The sequence below is a fragment of the Galeopterus variegatus genome, unplaced genomic scaffold (genome assembly GCF_000696425.1).
Source record: "Galeopterus variegatus unplaced genomic scaffold, G_variegatus-3.0.2 Scaffold1173, whole genome shotgun sequence".
Taxonomy (NCBI): Eukaryota; Metazoa; Chordata; class Mammalia; order Dermoptera; family Cynocephalidae; genus Galeopterus; species Galeopterus variegatus.
This window is the reverse complement of record NW_007727284.1, coordinates 348419-366886: the sequence shown is the minus strand read 5'-3', so window position 1 is coordinate 366886 and position 18468 is coordinate 348419. Positions and strand designations below refer to the sequence as shown.

The following is an 18468-nucleotide window of genomic DNA, read 5'->3' as shown; positions in this document are numbered from 1 at the left end:
AATATTTAACCACTTAGAATGGATGCAGGTTGTAAATAATCAGTACTAATAAGAACTGGCTAAATGTCAACCTGGCTTTGAGTTATTGCTACCCCAGAGGTTACAAACTGACATCCGTGGGCCACATAGGGTCATGGATGTATTTTATTTGCCCTGAACTATGTCTGAATTTTAAAGATTTGTTGCTGATATATCAAAAAATGGTGAGACTGTATCTAAAAATCCTGATTTCCAGCTTCTCATGAAACCATGAAGATGGAGCTGTGCTGAGCCTACATCCTGCAGGGCAGACCACTGGATGCAAACACTAGCTGAGCCTGTCCGACAGCTCTCCTGTTCTCCAGGCTGCCTCCGTCCCCACCATGCCTTCTTTCCCCATTTGCATTACCTGCCTGGCCTCTGTAGGCATCAGTCTGGGACCTGTTCCGGAAGTCACTACCTCATGCCCTAACTGGGAAGAGAACCAATATCTCACACTTAAAGAGGTGATTCTCCCTACCTTTCTCTGGCTTCTGCCTAGCTTTTAACGCTGAACTCCATATCAGTGACTCTCAACCTTGAGTGCATATCAAGTCATCTGAAGGGCTTGTTAACACCAGGGCACTGGGCTCCATCCCCAGAGTTTCTGATGCATGAGGTCTATTTGAGTGGGGCCCGAGAACTTTATCCCTAAAGTTCCCAGATGATGTTGGTACTGCTGGTCCAGGGACCACACATTGAAAAGCACCGCTCTACAACTATAGAGTAAACCCCAGTGTCCACTGGACTCAATGCTGGCAGCGATGGGAGTACCTGCATCTCTCCTCTGGCCAAGTGAGGGAAGGAGGGGTCCACATTCTGAGATCTCATAAATAGCCCCCCAAAACCAAATGAGTTGTGTATCCCATCTCTGAGTTCCCAATTAACTGAATGAAGAGCCTATGCTTGTTCTAGGTAACCTTTTGATTTTTTTCCAAATGGTCCAATAAAAATGGTGATACTGCCTACAACAACCACCCAAAGAGGGCATATGGACATTATCATAAGGAATAGCATCAGCAGGATTCAACACTGTGCTGCCCATCAAAGACCCTGCACCCGAGACATTAATTAATCAATGACACCACTAACAAAAATAATGATCAACTCTCCTTGAGTGCTTATTATGTACCAGGCACATACTGAGTGTTTTATGCATCGTAATGATCCTTTGATAGAAACTATTATCATTCCTGTATTAAAGATGACAAAACAGCAGATCTGAGAGGTAAACAGACTGGTCCAAGCTCACCAGCTCTGGAATAACCAAGAGATTGTTTGAATCACTGTATTTACTGAGGATCAGACACCATTAGGAATATTGTGCTCAATCCTATTTCTGGGTTTTAAGGCAGATGCTGATGACCTGGAGAACAATAGACACCCGGAAGTGATGTCACATGGGACATGCTTGCAGGAAGGGGTGGGGCAGGATTTAGCCTGGCAATCACAGGATTCAGGAGTATAAGCCAGCCTCCGCAAATGTCTGAAGGATGCTCTACAAAGAGAGGCTCTGGGGGCAGTTGTGGGGAGGGTGATTTGACATTAATTTATACGTTTGCAACAATTAGAAGGGCCACAGAGTAGAACTGGCTGCCTTTGATGGACATGGCTTCCCAACACCTGGAGGTATCTAGAGAGAAACAGGACTCATCAAGGATGCTGCAGAGCTGTGAGAATCACCTGAAGAGTTTCTGAAACTACACTGCTCTGTGCCCAGGGCATTCTGGTAGGCCTTCAATGGAGTTAGACTGTCTGAAGTTTGGATCTTTGCTTCATCACATGCTGGCTGAGTGACTGGGCAGAGCACTTAATCTCTCTGAGTTTCCATTTCCTCTTCTGCAAAGTGGAATAATAGCACCTGCATTAGTAGGTTGTTGGAAGGATTTAATTAGACGCTACATGCAAAGTGCTTAATCTGGCACCTAACACATAATAAGTGCTCCAGAAATTAATAACAATAATAGTATCAAAATAAGTATCATTATCATCTAATTCATCTTAACACCGAGACCTTTCCGACTTTAGGTTTCAATGACAATATTTATGTTCACTTTTCAGCCTCAGTGGGTAGTTTTACAACCCATAATAAAGTCACCAGGTCTGAGCTCTACTTAATTTAACAAAGAAATCTCCTCCCAGCAGAATCGCAGTTCTGATTAATTCAGATGCAAACTCCTCCTCCCTGATGCTGACAAGTACTCCCTGCTGAGTCTTTGGGGATGAAAACCTTCCCCTGGGCACACAACTGTGGGAAATATGAGACTTTTGCTCTTGCCTTATAAAAGTTATCTCAAAGCCATATTTACACCCAAAGCGTCCAGGAGGTCTATGGTTCAGGAGCATGTCAGATCTGTTTCATTCTATTTTGCCTTGGGTGGGAGCTAGCTGGTCTTATTTACTGACTCAGACATAGTGTCATGTTTCACAATTAAATTTAAATACTGTTGAGATAAACAACCTGACCTTTTCAATGTCAGTAGGAAGAGAAAATGATACAGTCAAACCAAGGAAAGAACAAGGGCAAAATCAGACTTTATCACAGTCCAAAAATGGATCTGAACTCTGCTCACCAAAGATCCATTCCCCAAAAGTTGTCGGCTGAGACAGTTAACAAAAATTGAATCGATGAAACAAAAATATCAATATTAATTGTCTTTCCCATATGTGCAGAGGATGGGCTGTGCAAATGGAAATCTCCATCTTTGTACCCAGTGGCTTTGTGTGTAAGTGTGAGCTCGTGCAGACATATTCTAGAAGGTACGTTGCCATTTACCCCCAGAGAGCATTCAGAGCGCACATGGTGGGCCAGAGAGAGAGGGTGCTGTGTTATGAGTGCCCGACAGTCAGAGAAAACAGTTACTTACAGCTTTTGGCTTATATGGGGGCTGAATCTCTTTGCGTTCAAGTTTCTCCCAATCAATATACCGGAAAAATGCATGCTCTTTAATGTCACGTTCGCCTTCAGGTCCACAACCCAGACGCTTGCCCGGGTGTTTGGTCATCAGCTTCAGGACAAAGAAAAACATTGAATGTAATGAATTTCGGAAGAGGAAATGTGAGATACTCAAAAAGTATTACTCTAATGAATTAGGGAAGAAAGCACCATGAAGAATCTCAATGGATTTTTAGTTTTTGCTTTTCATCTGGCAATAATTTCCTAGCCAGGTCTTTGGAGCAGAGGACCCGACCACAGTGCCTGCTGCAGCTTACCCCAGAGCAAGATCCCTTATGGTTGCCTGAATGTGGTCTTGAGCTTCAAGTTACAAATGCCACACGATCCATTTTGGTTTGTGAATGAGTTTCATGCAATTACTGGTGAATTTAATGAGAACATTTTCAATATCTCCAAACTCCTCTTTTCCCATCACAAGAAACTGAAGTTTGACCAAGGCAAAAGGCCACATTCATTCAGATACTATTTGCACTTCTCAGTAAAGCACTTGTGGAAATGGCAAAAGAAGAAAAAATATTAGCCAAATGGACCCAAGTTTCAAGTGATTACTTTCTGAAAGCTCATTAAATAGTCAAAACGTAGCCCAGCTCATTTCCCCTGTATCACACGTAATACTAAACTCCGCTGAGGTTTCTTTGGTGTTCCGTTTAAATTACTTAATTATCAAAGCCCTCCATCTTTGGGTCTCTGAGCCAGTGAGAAATAAAAAGATGAATAGATACTCCAAGATGAAACCAGACAGGCTTCCTCTTGTAAATGAATCCAAAGCAGCATGAAAATATCTCTGATCTCAAGGCTTCAGCAAGTACCCATAGAGTAAAGACGAAGGAGTTGGAGGTTAAAAAAAAAAAAAAAAAAGACAAGAGAGCATCAAAAGAGGAAACCATAAGGATTGCAACATTTAAGTCCAAGAAACTTCCCAGGGTTGATCTGATACCAAGTGGCCCATGATGTCAGAATCCAGAAATTTTGCCCAGGACTTGCCGATTATGGGGAAGGGATAAACCCAGCAATTCACACTTAAACTGCTGGACATTCAGCTTAGCCTGTTTCCTGCTCACAGATGATCTGTGGTCATACATACAGCACATACTTTCCAGATATGCTTTACCTTCCAGGGGGAAAAATCACTGGGCACATAGGTTCTAAGCTACTTCTCTATTCACATGCACGATTTTACCTGATTGTCACAATAACTCAGTGAAGTGGGTACATTGTTTTTCCCATTTGAATGACAGGGCAATTGACCCTCAGGGAAGTTAAGCAACTATCAAGGACTCACAGAGATAGTCAGTGGTAGAGCTACTGGGAACTGTATCCCACCTCTGCCTAACACTAAAACTTGGGCTTTTAAAAGAGAAATGGGAGAGTGCTTTACATGTGGTTTCCCAGGGATATCTATGGCCTGGCTTGGTAAGGAAAAGTCTACAGAGGGCCATCAAATTGAGCCAAGCCTGCCATGTGCACAGGATTCGGATGGAAGGAAAGGGCTATAAGGCTTTGGTTAACACTGACAGTAATAATATCAATAAAGGCTTCTGTGCACTGAGCACATCCTATGTGTCCAGGCTCTGTGCTAAAGCCTCCCCAGCCATTCTCATTACTGTTTAATTTTTACAACACTCCGAGGTGTCAGCAAAATTATTTCTATTTTTCAGATTAAAAAACTAGGTGTGGCTGGCCAGTTAGCTCACTTTGGTTGGAGCATGGTGCTGACAACACCATGGTCAAGGGTTCGGATCCCCTACCAGCCAGAGCCAAAAAACCAAAAACCAAAAACCAAAACAAACAAACAAACAACAACTAATCCAGAGAAGTAAAGCCATTTGCCTGAGGTCACACAGCTAAGGAGCAGAGCCAGGCTCTGAACAGATCTGCCCGACCCAGAGCTCTCAGAGTTCTGTGCTGCTCAGTCTCTGCTTTTCACTTTAACGTGCACCCAATCTGGGCTTCTGTTGGCTTTAAGCTGGTTCAGAATGGGAATGGCAATCTGAGCAAAGCTTCACTAATTTTTTTTAATGGCAGAAAATATGGGATAAATATATAGAGGACACCACTTCAATTGGAAAGGAGACTGTTTTCAAAAACCTAGTTCAATTTCCATCTAAGCAGGAAGATGCCAAGCTAAGAAAAGCCACTGCAGAAACATCCAGCACTAATTTGGAGGCTCTGCCCAGTTCCTGCACTCTGCTCTGCTGTGCCTGAAGCCATGAAGACAGCTGGATTTAATCACTGTTCCAATCCCTGATCACCTCCCAGACGCATCCCCTGGGGCCTGCTGTTCAGATAAGCATGGCACCTTCTTCAGAGTATCAGCCTTGAAGAAAGAGCCCACATTGGACTCAGCCCACTCAACTCAGAAAGGTCCCCAAACCCAACAGTATGAAAGTCACCCCCGTTAATCCTGAAGGTTACGGGTCCTGAGTTAATATAGCAAACTGTTCTACCAGGGAAACTGCTAATTGGAGCTGAAGCTGAATGCAGCTGACCTGGAAAATCCTCTCTCCTCCATGACCCACTTAGAACCCCCAGCTGTCGAGGCAGGGTGGGCTTGGGAAGGGGAAGAACCTGAGAACGTATTGAGCACCTACTATGTGCCAACACCATGCAAGGAGCTTTCTCTTAGGTTACCTCATTTAACTCTCTCAAAAACTCTGTTCAGGGCCGGCCCGTGGCTCACTTGGGAGAGTGTGGTGCTGATAACACCAAGGCCACAGGTTCAGATCCCATATAGGGATGGCTGGTTAGCTCACTTGGGTGAGCGTGGTGCTGACAACACCACATCAAGGGTTAAGATCCCCTTACCAGTCGTCTTTTGTAAAAAAAACAAAAAACAAAAAACTCTGTTCAATAAGTACTATAATTCCATTTTTAGAGATAAAGAAATAGAAGCCCAGAGATGTAAAGAAACTTACTCAAGACTGTGTACCTAGTAAGTGGAAGGGTTAAGATTTGCAAAGGGTGTCTTGGCCTCTCAAATGCCCCACTTAAAATTCTTCTTGCAGAGGATGCAAACTCAAATGCCAAGAGGAGCCTGGCATGTAACAGTATGCCAACGTTAGTAACAGTAACAATAATGGCCAAAGGGTTTTGGAGCAGAGTGCCAGGCTCTATTCTAAGTGATTTACAGGTATTTACTCATTTATTCATCAAAGAATCCTATGTGTAGTGCTATTATTATTCCCATTCTACAGATAAGGTTCAATAATTTTCCCTGGTCATAGGGCTAATAATGACTGGACCAGAATTTGAACCCAGATAGAACTGGGCCAGATGGGGATTTCTGCAAATTGCAGAGGGCACACCCCATCTAAAGCAGGCAGTGGTTTCCAATCCAGCTGACTGATGCTTTGCAGAAATAACAGGCCAATGTGGCAAGATCTGATTTTTCAAGAGAAACCGGAGAACTGGATGTTTATGGGAAATCTCCTGATCTGTTGGCAATTATTAAACAAACTAAAAGCTCAGTGTATGATCTACTCCCACTATCCTCCTCCCTTCAATAAAATGTCTCTACTGGTCTCTTTTTCTATGGGCTCTGATTAAGTTTCTAATGAACCTCTGGGTCTCCACTCTCCCCCACTTTTCTTCTCCCTGCCTCACACCCTCAAAGGAAATATTTTCAACCAACTCACTTCAAGATGTTAGGAACTGAGACTAACTCACATGTGGTTTGCCCAGGGATATCTGCATCTTAACCTATGTAGCTGAAACACAAAGCGCAGGTGATTTGCCGAGAGTTACACCGTCTAGGCAGTGTAACAAGGCGCTTTTAGACTGAGAGGTTGGCCCAGCTAACACAAACTGGGCCAAGCCTCAGGCTGGTCTATCTGAATTTTTCCAGCTTCCCTCCTCCAAGACCAGGTCATATGGCATCTGACTGGGGTCAGGGAGGTCAGGCTGGGTAGGGCATGAGAAATCTGCAGACATCCTAAAGATATAGAACTGGCAGCCCTGTTTTATTCAGACACAGGTGGGAGCCTGCTGTTAAGGCACGGCCATGATCTGACCTTGAGAACACACCTGCACCACTGGCAGGTGGGAGAACAGATACTTCACAAAGGCACCATCCTTGGACCACATTCTCTGGGACTCTCATAGTGCTGCTTGGCACTTCCAGCAGAGGTGAACAAAAACTCCATTTGTAAAATATGTTTAAAGACAGCGGTTTTCAAGCCACATGCAGACTTTTTCAAAACACTGATGCCAGACTTAATCTTTGGGGTGAGGCGAAGGTACGTGCATTCTGAAAAAGCTCTTCAGGTCATCCTCATGGCTCCAAAGTTAAGGATCACTGACCTCTATGGTCTCACAATGACTGTGAGCACATCCTGGCCCAACACAAGATGCAAAACAAACAGTTCTTATCTGTGAACACATATCCCAATTTCTTCACAGGTGCAATCTGCAGACACTATAAGTGTATAAATATACATGCCCTTTCTGCCACTTGTGTGTGTGTTGAGTTCGGGAGAGAGTGGGGGTTTTGGGATACCGAATTTGGGTCAGCTTATCTAGAGAGCCCTTTAAACTCAATACTGCCTGATATTGTCTTAGAAAAAAGCTACACACTGTTAGTATTAATTAAACACAGCAGGGCAAGGTAGCCTAAATTGTGCTGAGGACCTCTTGCACCCCTTCCCATGGGTTCCAGCTCTTTGGCAAAGTCCCTGTGCTTCCTACCTCATTCACTGAATAAGCATTGCCTGTGCTAGGCTAGAGGCTGCAGCCCAGCCAGCAGTCAGAGGCTGTTGCAGGCAAACCTCTGTAGTGCTTGTGTGCGAATGAGAATAAATCTCTTTCTTCTTTTTTTTTTTAAAAGATGACCGGTAAGGGGATCTTAACCCTTGACTTGGTGTTGTCAGCACCACACTCACCCAGTGAGCAAACCGGCCATCCCTATGTGGGATCCGAACCCGTGGCCTTGGTTTTATCAGCACCACACTCTCCCGAGTGAGCCACAGGCCGGCCCCGAAATCTCTTTCTTCTAGAAGGCGGCAGCTCAATGCCAGGGCTCTCACCTTGGCAAGTGGGGGCAGGGGGTGGAGTTCAGTCTCTGCTCCCCGCTGACAGGGCATCCCTGTGAAGGGCACAACTGGCACCCCTGTATGTGGCGGTGCTGGCCACAGCTCTAAGACATCTACTCACCCCTTTGCAGATGGCCACAGCTTCCTTGGACATGGACTTTGGATAAGCCACGTTGTGTTCCATGATGGACTGGAAGAGTTCATCCTCATCCTCTCCTTCAAAGGGCGCCTGGGCAACAGAGGGGAGGGTCAGAGGAGAACGATCCCTCCCTGAACCCTTCCACCAGCTGCCCCAAACTGGCAGGTCCTCTTCCCAGGAGCCCACAGCAAGGCCACCTTCCAGGGCTTTCAAGAAGACGAGGAAAAATGGCCAACAGACTTGGATAACCCCAAGGCCAGGAAAGTCACAGAGGTTCAAATTTATGAGCTGTTACCAAGGCTGATGCTTTCTTCTAAAGAAACCATATGGATGGGGGTGGGGGAGGACTTTTCTTACAGATCACTTAAAATTGAATTACCTGCCCAGCCAACATTTCATACAGCAGGACTCCAAATGCCCACCAGTCAACGGACTTTCCATACGGCTGATAAGCAATTATCTGGAAAACAGAAGGGAGGCTTACAGTTCATGTGGCAGCTGGAGACTGAATCCACACTTCACTGGTATGGGGTGATACAGGGAGAATTCTTCTCTGGCATGTCACTTGCCTATTGTGAAAATCACACTGGCTGTCACAGTCCCAGATGCAGGCCAGTGTCTCAAAGAGTGGACAGAAAGGCCAGTGCCCACCTGAGCTATTTCTTTACCTTAGCTACCCAGAGAATGATGGACATGCTTCACCGAAGTACCTGCAGCCGGACAAACATCTGTGGATGTCACTTTGCTTTTTTGAAGCACTGAGTATGGTGTGTTATTATTTTTTCATATTTCAAAACAGTGAGTATGTTTTAAGAGGAAAAACTGTCTATTTCTCATTGTAAAAGTAGTAACATTTACACAATAATGTGAATATACTTAACACTACTGAACTATACCCTTAAAAATGCTTAAAATGGTAAATTTTATGTTGTGTTTTTTAAACACAATTAAAAATAAAAACTTTTTAAAAGTAGCAACATCTGCTCCTATTTTACTATTTATTCAGAAAGTATAAATAAGCTAAGAAAATAAAATTTAAATCACCCATAATCCTTTATCCAAAGAAAAAATATGACTAATATTTGGGTTATTTTCTCCCAGACTCCTGTCTACGAATACCTATTAAACTGCGTATATGTGTGTTTTTTACATAAACACTTTAGTATGTGAACCTTTAATAAAATGTGTTAGTCAAATTTCCCTTGCTAATATCTGTACATCTGTATACAGTCACGTGTTGCCTAATGATGTTTCGGTCAATGACTAACTGCCTGTGTGTTTTTTACATAAACACTTTAGTATGTGAACCTTTAATAAAATGTGTTAGTCAAATTTCCCTTGCTAGTATCTGTACATCTGTATACAGTCACGTGTTGCCTAATGATGTTTCGGTCAATGACTAACTGCACATATGATGGTGGTCGCGGAAGATTATAATGGCTATAGTATATAGCCTAGGTGTGTGGTAGGCTGTACCATCTAGATTTGTGTAAGTACACTCTACAATGTTAGCACAATGATGAAACTGCCTAACAACACATCTCTCAGAACATACCCCCGTCATAAAGCGACTCAGGACTGTGATTGGCTTTTACCTCTGCATAGCATTCTGTTGAATGGATATACCAACATTTATCTTACTAATTCCCAATTGATTAGGTTTCTTCTGATGGTGCAATACATATCCTTATAATTAGATATTTGATCATATGTCCAATTATTTCCTTAAGATTAATTCCTAGAAGTAGAATTGGTGGATCAAGTGGTATATGCAGTTGTAAGGTTATTACCAAATTGCCAGAGCATGGTGAAGTCTAGAATACCTGTGTGACTGTTCATCGGCCAGTGTGCAGGGGTGTAACACTAACTGTGTCACTGGTGTTAGGAGGTGATATAACAAAGATTAAGGGCTGAGATTTGAGGGTCCAACAGACTGAGTTTGAATCCTGACTGCCACTTTCCAGTCGTGTGACCATGGGGCAGTTAACTTCTGTAAGCTTCAGTTTCCTCATCTGTAAAATAAAGTTTATCATAATATCTACGTCATGGGGTTGTGAAGATAAATGAGGTACCAGGTAGCACTCACATATTATGCTCCCCAAAATGTTAGCTATCACTAGAATGTTCCCTAATTCCATAATTGTTTGTCTTATTCAATAAAGGTGTTAGAGCAAACTCAGCTATAAAGTAAGTATCCGTTTCTGGAACTCCATCTCTCACCTCGGATTCCACTCTAAAATCAGAAATGCAGAGATGTTGGTCAAAGGATACAAAATTTCAGTTAGACAGGAGGAACACGTTCGAGAGGTCTATGGTACAACATGGTGACTACAGTTAACAACAACGTATTCTATTCCTGAAAATTGCTGAGAGTGGATTTTGAGTGTTTTCACCCCACAAAAAATGATAAGCATGTGAGGTAATGCAGACGTTAATTAACTTGATTTAGCCTTTCCACAATGTATACATATTTTAAAACAACATGTTGCACATGATGAATGTATCCAATTTTATTTGTCAATTACAAATAAATAAATGAGTGCATAGCCAAGAGTTGGAACCAGCCCAAATGTCCATCACTGGATGAGTGGATACGGAAAATGTGGTATATCTACACAATGGAATACTACTCAGCTATAAAAACGAATGAAATACGGCCACTTGCAACAACATGGATGGACCTTGAGAGAATTATATTAAGTGAAACGAGTCAGGCAGAGAAAAAGAAATACCACATGTTCTCACTTATTGGTGGGAGCTAAAAATAAATAAATAAATTCACTCACACACACAAATAATAACGGGGGGGGGGGAGAAGATATAACAACTACAATCCTTTGAAGTTGTTACAACAAGCAAATGGAAAGGACATTGTTGGGTGGGAGGAGGGAGAGGGAGGAGGGAGGGAGGTTTCGGTAATGGGCCATAATAATCAACCACATTGTATATCGACAAAATACAAATTTAAAGGAAAAACAAAAACAAAAACAAATAAATAAATGAAACATGCTCTAAAGAGAAGTAACTGCCAGACACTGAAGGGAAAGATTTCTGTGAGAATACTTCTCATTCAAAGTGTTTTCACATTTTTAAAGTACTTCATGTCTTATCTGATCCTCATGACAACCCAACAAGTTCATCTTTTTACAATGGAAAAGAGAGCCTGGGGAGGCGAGAGAAGCGACCAGAGGTGATGTGGTCAGTTAATGGCAAGGCCTCACCCACAGCATCTTCCTCCCATCGGAGGGCTGCAGGAGAATACTTCACCCACAGCAACACGGATCAGGGCATCTGTGCTGTCCGCATCATCACCAACCAGGAACTTTTGAAAACCATAGGTCCTGGCCTTCACCCTGCAGAGACTCTAACTCAATTGATCTAGGATGACGCCTGGGCATCCTACATTTTAAAAGCTCCCCCAGGACTCTAAAGTGCAGCTAGAGCTGAGAACCAGAGATTATCGAACTCATGATATATCAAGGATTTTTTTTTTTTTACCTTTTTTTTTTTTTTTTTTTTTGTCTTTTTTCATGACCGGCAACAGATCGCAACCCTCAGTGTCGCGCCCGTACCGGACGTTGCTCTCGCACCTCACTCAGCCAGTGAGCAGCCGGTCTGTATGTGGGATCCGAACCCTCGGCGGGAGAGCCGCGGCGCTCCCAAGCAGTGCACTGTAGCATGTGCCACTGGGCCGGCCCAGAATTTTTTTTTTTTTAAAGATGACCGGTAAGGGGATCTTAACCCTTGACTTGGTGTTGTCAGCACCACACTCACCCAAGTGAACGAACCAGCCATCCCTATATAGGGATCCGAACCTGTGGCCTTGGTGTTATCAGCACCGCACTCGAACCAGCCATCCCTATATAGGGATCCGAACCCGTGGCCTTGGTGTTATCAGTCCCACACTCTCCCGAGTGAGCCACGGGCCCTAAGGAATTATATTTGAGATTGTGTCTGATATCCTAATCAATTAACAAAATAATAATAGATCAAAGTATGTCACAAAGGAAAATCTCCACTGGGCTTTAATAAAGAATTAATTTTTAAAAGGATTTCTTTCTCATTACTCAAGGAATACACAAATACATTTCTCTTGTGAAAAATGTAAAAAGTATACAGGTGAAGTTAAATTTCCCTTTACCATGCTCTTATCCTCAGAGGTAACTAATGTTAGAAAATTGGTCTGTAATTGTCCAGATTTTGTGTGCTTTTACACGCGTGTATACATACTCATAAAAAAGACATAGTGGAAGGCCGTCCCGTGGCTCATTTGGGAGAGTGTGGTGCTGATAACACCAATGCCATGGGTTTGGCATTGTGCTGCCAACACCAAGTCAGGGGTTAAGATCCCCTTACTGGTCATCTTTAAAAAAAATATGTATATATATATAGCATTATTCTGTGTATTGTTACTGCTATCCATAAATGGTATTATTATCATTCTGTACCTTGATATTTTTTTCCTCTTAAAAATGTCTTGAAGATCTTTCCATATCTATATATACAAGGGTACTTAAAAAGTTCATGAAAAAATAGAATTGAAAGATAACATGAATGGGCCGGCCCGGTGGCGCACTGGATAGTGCGCCGCTTGGGAAGCGCGGCGGCGCTCCCGCCCGAGGGTTCGGATCCCACATACAGACTGGTTCCCGCTCACTGGCTGAGCGAGGCGCAGGAGCAACACTGAGGGTTGCGATCCGTTGCCGGACACGGAAAAAGACAAAAAGACAAAAAAAAAAAAAAAGAAAGATAACATGAATGGGCCGGCCCGGTGGCGCACTGGATAGTGCGCCGCTTGGGAAGCGCGGCGGCGCTCCCGCCCGAGGGTTCGGATCCCACATACAGACTGGTTCCCGCTCACTGGCTGAGCGAGGCGCAGGAGCAACACTGAGGGTTGCGATCCGTTGCCGGACACGGAAAAAGACAAAAAGACAAAAAAAAAAAAAAAGAAAGAAAGATAACATGAATCTTCCCATGAAATTTTTGAAGTAGCCTCGTATATCTAACTCACTCTTCTGAATTGATGCCTAGTAGTACTTCATGTTCTAAATACATCAGACTCTATTGCTCATTCCCTTGTTAAGGGACATACACAATACACAGACCCTGTGTCATATGTCAGCTCAGGGGATCTGCCCTCTCTCTCTCTCCCCAAATATTTTGGTGTCATAATTAGGAGGAATCTTATGACCATGAGCCATAGCAGCTTGATGAAGAACTTTACTGATGTGTGTTGGATGGTTCTTTTGAGTTTTATTTAAAATTTCTCCCAAACCTTGATGTATTTTGGGTCTGAGCTTCTGGATGTGTGCTAAGTTAATTTGCATGTGTGATCTCAAAGGAATGATTTAGAGTATAGAATAAGGACCAGCCCAGGGTTCGCTTGCCAGGTACCACCCTCAACCCTTCCCAGCTCTCACGCGGCCATATGGGGAAGGGGGGGGCATCACCACAACGTGGATGTGCAGAAGAGGGGTACCATCAGCTCTCACCTCAGGGGCTATGTAGTCTGGAGTGCCACAGAAGGTCTTGGTTGTCACCCCATCCCAGATGTTTTCCTTACACATGCCAAAATCAGCAATCTTGATGTGCCCCTCAGAATCCAGCATCACGTTGTCAAGTTTTAGGTCGCTGTGGCAGACATAAGAATTTAGGGATTTAATTAAACACTGTTTCAAGCCAACCAACAGCCACTCATTATGCATTAAATACTGTGCTAGATATTGTGGGGGCATCAAGGTGAGTATAAACCATCCCTTGCCCTCCAAAAGCTTACAATCTGTCAGGGAGATAAAAAGGGGTCCACAAGCCTCTGTGCTTTTCTTTGTCTACAGAGCCAGCTGTGCCAAGTGTCTCACGAGGACACAAGGCAACAGCTCTGAGAAGAGAGAGAGAGACACAGAGAATCAAAGGACAGAGCATCTATAGAGGCCTCCAGAATCCAGGAGAATTCCAAGAGTTGATCTTTGCAACTTAAGGACCCCCTATATTTTGTAGGAAGATATATTTTTCTTTTTCTTTTTCTTTTCTAAGATGACTGGGTAAGGGGATCTTAACCCTTGACTTGGTGTTGTCTGCACCACATTCTCCCAAGTGAGCTAACCGGCCATCACTATATAGGGATCTGAACACGTGGCCTTGGTGTTGTCAGCACCACACTCTCCCAAGTGAGCCACCTGCCAGCCCTGGAAAATATTCTCCCAAGTGAGCTAACCGGCCATCACTATATAGGGATCTGAACATGTGGCCTTGGTGTTGTCAGCACCACACTCTCCCAAGTGAGCCACCTGCCAGCCCTGGAAAATATATTTTTCACAAAATTATTATTTGCTTAATATCTCTGAAAATCATGGAGGGAAAAAAAAAAACTCATTGAGATAAACATAGTTAACTCCAAGTGCTTCAAGCTCTCCTGGGTAGCTTCTTAGGATCCAGGAGTTCCCACTGATTCTTTCAATCAAAATATTTGTTGCACACCTAGTATGTGATGACAGACACTAATGCCAGGAGTTAGATATATAGCTGTGAACAAGATAAACAAGCATTCTTCTCTTATTCAGATTAAATTCTAGTGCAGAAAAAAAGACAATTAGCAAGCACTCAAATCTATAAGCATGATTATTATAGATTCTGATAAGTGTTATAAAGAAAATAAAGAGGACAATGAAATAGTAATCTGGGCAGGTCATTTTAAACAGGGTGTCAGGAAGGATTTCTGTAAGGCGATGAGCTTTAAGCTAAAGGATACGTGCTATACTCTCATTTTTTTAATATCCATCTGTGTTGATGAGAAAAGCTGGTATTTTGGGGAACCCCTGCATGCCTCCAGCATATAGGATTGCTCCAACATCAACACACTTTCCTCCTCCCTAAACACCTTCTGCAACGTCAACACTTTGTGTTTCAACACCAGTGAGGAGGGATGATACACGGGTCAGACCGTCCCAGTTTTATAGAAGATGGGGAAGTCCAGCTTCCTGAGAGGTAAGAGGATCTACTGCTCAGTTCGGATCTCTCCCCTAAATCATCCTGATTGGGTGGTGTGCATCTGAATAGGTGGTTTCTGCCTATTTTAGCATCATTCCTTTGAAGAACTGTCTTTCCCCAATTCTCAAGGCATGTAACATGGGTGGTGCTAAACTTAATTCCTGTAATGGTCCCACAAGCCTTCTGGCCAGTAAAAATAGTCCACCCTGATGGTCACAGAGATTGATTCAGGAATGAGCATGTGACCCAATCTGGGCTAATCAAAGCCACTAAGTATCAGCCCTGGTCATTTTGTTGGTGCTATCAGGAAAAAGATAAGCTCTTTTTATACTGGGATTGCTCAAGTGGTAGACTGTAAGTCTAGAAGCTCTAGGGGTCACCAAATTGAGAGATAAGTTAGCACAGATAAAGCAGAACCTAGAGAGAGGGTGAAGATTGAACCGTCATTATATTACCTGTGCCTGCATCTATCCACACCTGAAGTCAGATCTGCCCCTGGAGTTTTCAGTGATGCCAGCCAATAAATGCCTCTTTTAAGTTAGTTTGAATTGAGTTGCTGTCATCACTTCCAACTGAAAGAATAGAACCTGAAAATACATCCTGGCATGTCCTATCTGTGTACGTGGGGTCTCTTCATCCAATGGGGGGGGTCCACTTGCACCCACCGTTTGCCAAGCAACATTCCACCCTCTTTGGCTCTGTCCATGGTACTGCTCAAATTAAACCTTCGTGCTTACCTATAAGCCAAGGTGGTCTCTGAATACTAGGTTGGAACTTAGAAGAACTGCACTTTACAGCAACTTGCTTCACACAAACATACTAGGTCTACATGTAATTTTATGAATAGAGACACATGATATCTCTCAACTTGACCACATGCCCACAAACAGGAAGTTGGATCAACTACAGAAGTGATAAAATCTTTGTTATAGAAAAGGAGTTCCAGGTGCCACAAGCCAGCAGGTCTTGGGGCTGGAAGACACCCTGTCATATTCACTGTCGCAGAGCAGTGTTCTGATATTCCACTGCCTTTCTTTGTTCTATGTAATGAGTCCTCATTTCTACTTCAAAAGGGGCTGAAGCAATTGCTTTCATCTTCAGAAACCCGTCAAGGTACCCTGTCATATTCACTGTCGCAGAGCAGTGTTCTGATATTCCACTGCCTTTCTTTGTTCTATGTAATGAATCCTCATTTCTACTTCAAAAGGGGCTGAAGCAATTGCTTTCATCTTCAGAAACCCGTCAAGGGCAAAATCAACACACATGCCAGAGACGGTGATCAATGAATGAGAGACTACACTTGACAGGAAGGATCTTTCATCCTCCCTCCTCCCAACATCTCCAGCCATGTTCCTCAGAGAGGGTAAGTCCAACATAATTCCTTATCCTCTGTACTTAAAAGCTGTCCAGTTAACTAGAGATCCAACTGAAGACAGGAGTGATTTGTAACATTTTAAAAGACTTTACCACCGTGAAAGCAATCTCTATGAAATTATTAAACTATACATCTTTTGTCATGTAATTTTTTTTATAGTTTTCATTTGATTATCAATTTCAATGGACATTCTTGGTGTTGAGCAACAAAATACAACTCTGAAGATTTCAACCTGAAAAGGAATTTATGAAAGGATATTGGGAAGGAGGCTGAAGAATCAGATAGGAGGCTACACAGCCAGAAAAAAAAATGCTGAGTTGCAACACAGAGCTTGTCCAGTGAAGTCACCACTGATGCCAGCTGCTATAGCCTGGATTCCCCCCAACGTCACTGAAGCTTAATCCCCACTGTGACTGCTGAGGGTGGGAAGTGCTATTATGATAATTGAAAGGTGGGGCCTTGAAGAGGTGACTGGATTGTAGGACCGTGCTGGATTAATAATGGTGGTTGGGGGCGTGGTTCTGAGGGCTTTAAAGGAAGAGAACACGAGAGGTTAACCTCTCTCTGCTCCACTATTTTCTACCATGTGAGACCCCTGGGTCACTGCTGCCATCACCAAGGCCTTCACCAAATGTGTTCCCTGGGCTTTGGACTTTCCAGCCTCCCAAACTGTAAGCAATACATTTTGTTTTCTTATAAATTACCCAGTTTCAGGTATTGTGTTATAAGCAACAGAAATGGACTAATATACCACCAATGGACACAGACGTGGTCCCTTGTTCCAGAAAGGCCTCATGCTGGACTCTGCATGTTGCTGCTCAAAACCACCTCTCCTCTTGCCTCTGGACACTAGCTGTAGCTGATTAATATGGCCACTCTCGGTCTCTGCTTCCTTGGTTACCAGTTTCTGATTCAAGGTGAGTATGAATGAGCGGCAGAGCCTAGGTCGTGTGCTTTCCCTGGTTACAGGGAGGCTGTGTAAGGAAGTATCAGGTGTTTTCAATCTTTATAGGAGGAGAGGGACTCTGTTCTCACACACAAAGGGGTTCAGATGGTGACTGGCTTAAGAGATTGATCAATATTCCTTTAAAAACCATACTAAGTAAGCGTAAGAAGGAGGAGGATGGGGAGAGGGTGGTCAATGGATACAAAATTGTAGAGAGATAGAAAGAATAAGATCTAGTGTTCTATAGCACTGCAGGGAGACTACAGTCAACAATAATTTATTGTATAATTTCAAATAGCTAGTAGAGAGGATTTTGATTGTTCCCAACACAAAGAAATGACAAATGTTTGAGGCGATGGATGTGTTAACTGACCTGATATGATCATTGCACACTGTATAAGTGTACCCACATATTACATTATACCCCATAAATATATACAACTATCATGGGTAAATCAAGAAAAAATAAATTAAAAAAAAAGAAAGAATTCAGAGACAGAAGTAGATTAGTGGTTACCAGAAACCAGGGGAAGGAATAATGGGAAGTTATTGCCTGATGGGTACAGAGCTTATGTTTAGGATGACAGAAAAGTTTAAGAAATATATAGAGGAAGTGATGGTTTACATAGCATTGTGAATTTAATTAATTCCACAGAATTATATGGTTACAAATGGTTAAAATGGCAAATCTTATGTATTTTTTGCCACAATTTAAAAATAAATTCAAAAAAACATAACAGCGGAGTATGAAAGGGAGAATGTGTAATAGGTTAGCAGAGCGGGCTTTGGAGTAGGCGTGGTCATAGCACTTGAAATGCTTATCTTTGGGTTTTATGACCTGACTGGCCAATGGACTGAGTCCACGGAGCCTAGATCTCAATCCATTTCCCTGCTAGATTGGAAACTAGCCCTGAACCCCAACCCAGTTGACCAGAACTCTATTTTCTCTCCTGGTCCTTATCCCAGAACTAGATTTTCTTCTAATAAACTTGTAGTTCCATATTTAATCTTCTCAAGAAC

At 43.0% G+C, this 18468-nt stretch overlaps 1 protein-coding gene across 2 annotated transcripts in view; it reads right to left on the bottom strand.

The window, feature by feature from the left end:
* Window positions 1-18468, bottom strand: part of PRKCB (protein kinase C, beta) — a 346927-nt gene that overhangs the window by 25648 nt on the left and 302811 nt on the right. For both annotated transcript variants that reach the window (XM_008575361.1, XM_008575360.1), the window contains exons 13-16: window positions 13633-13771; window positions 8520-8600; window positions 8123-8230; window positions 2886-3026 (exon numbers count right to left, since the gene is read on the bottom strand). In XM_008575361.1, coding sequence (XP_008573583.1) covers window positions 2886-3026; window positions 8123-8230; window positions 8520-8600; window positions 13633-13771 — 469 coding nt within the window. The remainder of the gene's footprint in view (window positions 1-2885; window positions 3027-8122; window positions 8231-8519; window positions 8601-13632; window positions 13772-18468) is intronic.